The 6245-nt window shown below is 45.7% G+C and overlaps 2 protein-coding genes across 2 annotated transcripts in view; both read right to left on the bottom strand.

Annotated features, from left to right (window-relative positions):
* The window catches only part of F4812DRAFT_431399 (uncharacterized protein), a 3600-nt gene extending 3272 nt beyond the window's left edge, over positions 1 to 328 (bottom strand). The window contains exon 1 of the mRNA XM_047934436.1: positions 88 to 328. Within this exon, the coding sequence (XP_047789464.1) occupies positions 88 to 135 (48 nt within the window). The 5' untranslated portion in view covers positions 136 to 328. The remainder of the gene's footprint in view (positions 1 to 87) is intronic.
* Positions 329 to 4435: 4107 nt separating this feature from the next.
* On the bottom strand, positions 4436 to 6245 carry F4812DRAFT_50874 (homeobox KN domain-containing protein). The gene is made up of 5 exons (XM_047939155.1): positions 6184 to 6245; positions 5957 to 6127; positions 5641 to 5908; positions 5050 to 5397; positions 4436 to 4888 (listed from the first exon to the last, which is right to left on the bottom strand). Exons 2-5 carry the CDS (start codon positions 6080 to 6082, stop codon positions 4638 to 4640), a joined length of 993 nt encoding a protein of 330 aa, XP_047789465.1. The 5' UTR covers positions 6083 to 6127; positions 6184 to 6245; the 3' UTR covers positions 4436 to 4637.

Here is a 6245-nt window from a genome sequence, read left to right on the forward strand (position 1 = left end):
GCCCCCCCCCCCCCCCCCCCCCCCCCCCCCCCCCCCCCCCCCCCCCCCCCCCCCCCCCCCCCCCCCCCCCCCCACAATGAAAATCACCAATATCTCTCCGGCGTGAGCCTCAGCGGAGGGTCCATCTCCGGCCATCTTATAAACGCGATAAACTCATTTAAAATAACAGTACGACTTCCATTTACCTCGCACATACTAATGCTTCTCATCTATATGCATGTACGCCTCTCTACTAAGTAGGTTAAGTTAGGTATGAGGAATAAATAAAATCGAACGGCCAGGCATCCAACAAGATTCATCTAGGCGGCATGCCGTCTTTGAAAAAAAGGGAGGTACAAGGCATTCATTCATCCGTGCCCTCCAGTTTGTCAGACGGCATGAACGGTACGGGGGTCAAGGTTTCTCCGAATCCCGATAGATTCGGGGTGCACGGGGGGTGCATCATACCCGGAACGGTGTGGAAGCATTTAGATAATACATTATTTTAGTGCATATAGTTGTTAATTGTTTATTGTTTTAACGCATAAACATGCTGTATCAAGACAATGATATTTTTCAGCTTTGCCTGTCCTCCGTTTTCCTTCCAGTTCCAATATATTAAGCTTTTTTTTTTCGTCACTCCCCTCAGTGGGTTATATCTCATACCTTAGATCAGTAGCTAGAAGTTCAGATTTCAGATTACCTAAACTGGTGCCTATTAATTTCCTCAATTATTACCTACATCGTACTTCACGAGTATAATACCTACCAGGTACCCAGGCTGACAAGATACAACTTTATTAAAGGAGCAGGTCCTAGTAGTATAAACCCATTTTTCTGACATGCGTAAGACTCCCGAAACACAATCTAACAAGCATAGTAATACTAGTAAGCGACCTGTCACATAGCTACGTGTCCATGTGTTGCACAGGTGCCTGATCAGGTGACCTAGAGCCACCACCAAAACTGTGGCCCCGCTCTCAGTAGGTAGAAATAGAGCAAGCTTCTTTCTACACCTTTCTTGCCTACTAGACGGCAATACCATGTATCCATGGATCATAACACGATATCTTGGCGTCCGCCTACGTAGGTAGCATATACTATTGTACGTAAGTAGATAGGTACAGTATCGTGAATTGATATCATACTCGAACGCCTCGAGAACTTAACCACTGGAGCCGTACTTGTAATTCTGTGGATCCGCGGAGCGTCTAAGCTGTCAAGTGCGTACGACAGCTGAACATGATTTGGCGCCTACGCATAGGGGATATAGTCCATACACTACAGTAAATACTAACGCATGCCGGCTAATATAGACTAGACTTGGTACTAGACCACCGTTCCGCTGCTAGCGTAAAGGGCAGAAGATATTTCATCTCCACCGGCGGAGTGACAAGTGCAGATCATTTTAGATCATAATCGGCATTCGTTGGGAACTTTAGAGTGAACAAAAAGAGGAGCCGGCGTCTGGGCCGTCGGAGCTATACTAGCAGTGAGGCGGCTTTTCCGTGGATTTGTCATGCGCTCTTGACTCTTATCACCATCGTAGGCGAATATTCAAGTTGAGATTTCTCCGGAGACCCAGCCGCGCGGTATGAGTCTTGGAGGCCTCGGCGTGGAAATTCTCACTAACATAAGTAGTATTCAAACTAGAAAAGTTTGAGTACATTTTGACAACTTATCCCCTCTGGGGTATCCCGTCCTATAGATGGGCGTCTGCATCCGAGCCATGGCGACAAATTTTTTTTAGTGAAACTGTCCCCGTATTACCTTAGCCTACCGGTTCGATAACGAGATGGCCTCTGTCTTAACTAACCCGGTCATTTATAAGCCTACGACACACACTGGACGCTAGCATGTCAAAATGTGAAAAATTCTAATTCGGGTCAATGATGGGGTTGGGTTTAAAGACAGAGACGAAATGTTAAGCAGAGACTTGAAGGCGAGCTAAGTTAGTAACAATACCTAGCAACTTTCTTGTGGCCGGGTAGTCTAACCCCTATCCCAACAAAATAGACTCGTTGCAGTACTTCCGCCAACTGAATCGTTCGTCTTATATCGTGGTGCCGAGGAGATAAAAGAAATTCACTAAAGTTGAAGATATTGAGGAGAGAAGGGGACTCGCCTCCTGATATTCCCGGGATTCTAACGATCCCCGCATGCTCTCACTCTATGGCGGGAAGTTAATATATTGTGGGTGTTGTGTAATAAGTAGAAACCATAAAACAGCCTAAGAAATAGAGATTTACCTATTTATGTCAGGCTTGTCGTAAAGTGGATACCTACGGGAAGGAGGACAGATCAAGGCGATCGTCTGTAACCGACGGGTGATGAATTGGATGTTATTGAGTTTACCAGGCACAAAAGCTCTTAAGTTGGCAGGCTTGCTTTGTAAGGTGTTAGTACCTAAGGTTGGCCCCCATAGAATCAACGAAGGTTTCCTACTAGTTGTTACATTTAGGTAATCCAATGAAAACAAAGTTGCGGTATCTTTTCTCGTCTCATGTTGTGTTGAGTACAATGCCCAGAATAGTTCGAGCCAACAATTCAAGCGTCTAATCGTCCCGAGGTTAGGTACTCATCCGGAAAGCGACGAGGGCAAATTCGTCAAGAACGTTAATTGACTTTCTTATTGGATCCTTAGCTAGGTACCTAGGTACGTCGTTCCGAATATAAACGCCAGCTAAACAGTGATGGAAGCCAATGACAGATCTAATACATGACACATGCATGGTAAATTGTTGGAAAATGAGTACTTGATATTATATGACTCCAGACTACGCGAACATACATCCAGGGGGTGCGGCGACAAGACATTATAACCGTTACATATAACCGTCTTTTCTCCAGCGCGGCTCAAGTGAGATGTTTCAGATGTCATTATCAATATCTGAGACCCATCAGCAAAGATTCGAGACATGACTAAAAGAGGGGATTCCTCGCCCCCTGAAGGCGAAGAGACATTGACTTTATTTTCTATTTTTATTTTATTTATTTTCTTGTCCGGAGAGAGTGCCATTATATCTCAGGTTCAAGAGCGGACCGGCCGGAGATCCGTGCTACGGCTACTAGGTATCTTCGGTAGACAACCTGGGGAACAAAGAGTTTGTGAGAGAAGAAAAGAAAAAATTCGTCCAAGGTGCGCTGGCTGTACCTTAGATAGCTTTTCGTACCACCGTGTGTATATTTAGGTACCTTACTTATGTAGCCAAATGGACGAAGGTGAGGGGGGTGACACTATCTTAGACTAAGACACACTTCAGATGTCATACTAATGTACACTAGGCTTGCCCGCCTATGATAATTGACTACTATCTAGATGGGTGCCACTACGCAGACCCCATTAGACGGCAACCTCCGTAGTTGATGACTGAACATCACAGGGCTCACGGTAATATTTGCAAATGAATCTGGCCAGAAGCTCCGTAATCAATGAGATGGCCCATGTATACAGTCTCTACCTAGCCTACCTAAAGTACCTAAGGTAGTATGAAGAATGAATGCACCTGTCACCTTCGTCTAGAATAGATTAGATCCCGTCGATATATCTCGCCAGCGGGTATTTGCTCAAGTCTTCAGTACGGCAGCATTCCTTGGTTCCCAACCCAGTGGTACTTTGACCCACTGCATGAGTTGGGCCGGCACCATGAGCAGGATGGCACGACGTCTGCTTATAGCAGAAGAAGTGAGCCCATTTTCGGGTTCACAACTTTTTCTTTTTAGTGAGAGCAAAGCACCGAACGTACGTCAGCTGTTTTGCAACGCCTGTCGTCATCCGAATCCAGTATGGAAATATGCCTGCCGCTGGGTGGTAATCTGGGTTAACTGATGAAACTGTACGATGCGGCGAGATTAGGTGGCCGTCGCGATGAGTTTGGTAGCCAACGGATTTCAAGAAAGGCATCCTCCCATGCTCGCGGGCATCTGCATTTAATCTATCGATCGGAAGGGCGGTATGCAGGACAATATGTAGGATGTAGGTATACATATCTTAGGTACCTACCTACTTTATATTGGGTAGGTATTTATTTTCTTTTCTGCAATGGTTCATACGAGAGCGCCTGTAGCTATCTTAGTAACGAAAGTAGATCTCTTATAACACTCGGAACGGATCCCGGCTTATGGTTGGATCCATGGGGTGTTTTCACCTTGGTTCGGAAACAATCCGTAGAACCAGGTGCATGCTTTGGCCCGGTAAACGATATTAAGTATTTGACGTCTTTCTATCATCCGGATAATGCACTGTTGACTTAAGGCTAAATTGTACACATACAGCTATGCTGCCCCCATATCCTTCGCTTCGATAAGTGAACTTCCTAACCAATCCAAACTAATATACAGCCGCCCCTTTGTTTTGTGGGATTCGAACCTTCTGTAGTATTCAAATCATCATTTCTCTTGAATCTAATGCCCCCAAATACTCCGATTGCTTGACGTCGTAGTTATCCCATTACGCATAACCCAACCAGTACTTAAATTTCATATACAAAATGCTGCTGGAAGAAATGTCCAAGGCCAGCTCGTACCAACCAATTTGTTCTCGAGAACAGAGTAGGTCGAGAATAGAGTTGGTAGAGTCTTGCAATGTGAAACCACCACAATCCGTAAAATTAGTCATAATACAAAGACAGCCCTCTTGCAAGGGGAGCATGAGCTTGTCATATACTGCCTCGGTTGATACCCGTGACTCTGCGTCGCTTGAAAGACTCTAATTGGACGTCGTGGGGTGCACCAACGTCTTCATCGCTTAACAGTCTGCCGTCTGCATCGTAATCGTTTCGTTCGGTTGAAGGGAGTAGATTTTTCTCCGCGACGCGCACAGTCATGGCATCTGCTTCAGCACGGGCATTCGAGATCATGTTGGGTAGTTGTCGTCGTCTCGCATTGATAAACCAGTTGGATATCTGATCTGTTACAAACGCCTGGTTAATATGGCACAGCCCAATCTGCGAAAGTTTTGGTGGTATATATCTATCCGTGCTTTCTTTTTTTTTTTTTTTTTTCCTCAGCCACCCGACAACTTCTGTTCCAATCTGGAGGCGTGCAAATTCGACAATTGACCAAACTTACTCATTTGTAATCCGGTTTGCTTCATTAATTGTTGCTTTTCCTCTTCTGTCGGATATGGGTGTGATAAATGTGAATGAAACCAGGCGCGCAGTTTGTCGGTTGTCTCCTTTGGTAGATTCCCACGTCGTTTCCGCTGCTTTGCTTCATAGTGTCCTCCGATGGCGATATCGCGAACCGGCATGTAGCTATCGTTGTATTGATGACCGTACCCTATGGGCGACTGCACTGGGGAATACATCGACGGGCGGTCAAAGGGATGGGCAGACCCTAGAGAAAGTGACTGCACTCTATTGGGATGATGGTAACCATGGTGATAGCCAGAGGGTCGATATGTAGGTGTGCTTCTCTCTATACCATAGTTGTTAGTGCTGATGTTTTCTGGGGTTCTCCTTTTTTGGTGGGTTTCTCGAATGTGGCCATTGTTTGCAAAGCATGGGAATGCATTAGCCACGGGTCTATCTCGAATGATATCCAGCATGGCTAGTTTCCATAAAGTCGATTGATGCTCTGCTTGTTCACCAGGACCTGGCTCTGAGAGACAGTGTGGGGGATTATCATCGCCAGTTGCATAACGATCTCGATTTGACTTACTCCATGCTTCTATATCTGTCCTAGGACCAGGAGGCGGTGACGCCGATCGATAAGGGCTTATACTCGAACTGGTGCATAACCTTGGAACCGAGATTGTCCTCCCAGCATCCCTTCCATCCTCGAAGTTTCTCTTATAATAGACAGATGAGTGTGTATATTCTGGAGGCGTTATTTCGCCACTAAATGACCTCCGAGCAGGGCTAGGTACGGAAGGCCGTGTCGTAGCTACAAAGTCTTGTTGCAGTTGCCGTTCAAAATCGGGGAAGGCCTAATAATTTGTCAACGACATACTTGATTCGACCGCAGTGAAGTCTACCTGTCTGATAGAGGGTAGAGAAATTTTCTCGCCTTCCCTAGAAGATGGTTCAGGGCGAGGAACAGCCCGATGGAGCTCCCGAGATAAGCCGGAATTGTAGGGTGAATATATTGTCATGGTAGACATGTCGTAGATAAACAGCTGCCTGTATACACCTTGGTTTATCACCTACTATTAATATTATCAACTTGACAGAAATCATAGTCAAGTCACGGGATATTCCTTACCTATTCTGGTCCACTTTCTTTTTTTGTGTAGTGGTATGTAATGTCTACCCGGGAAGCATCAC

This window comes from Daldinia caldariorum (assembly GCF_022478825.1).
Source record: "Daldinia caldariorum strain CBS 122874 unplaced genomic scaffold F4812scaffold_10, whole genome shotgun sequence".
NCBI lineage: Eukaryota > Fungi > Ascomycota > Sordariomycetes > Xylariales > Hypoxylaceae > Daldinia > Daldinia caldariorum.

Bases quoted from the DNA above. Each gene is read 5' to 3' on its own strand.
- F4812DRAFT_50874 (XM_047939155.1), bottom strand. From the start codon at position 6,082: ATGTCTACCATGACAATATATTCACCCTACAATTCCGGCTTATCTCGG. The intron at 5,909-5,956 runs GTAGACTTCACT...ACAAATTATTAG, and splicing joins CTCTACCCTCTATCAGACAG to GCCTTCCCCGATTTTGAACG. The intron at 5,398-5,640 runs GTAAGTCAAATC...ACTATGGTATAG, and splicing joins GACAGATATAGAAGCATGGA to AGAGAAGCACACCTACATAT.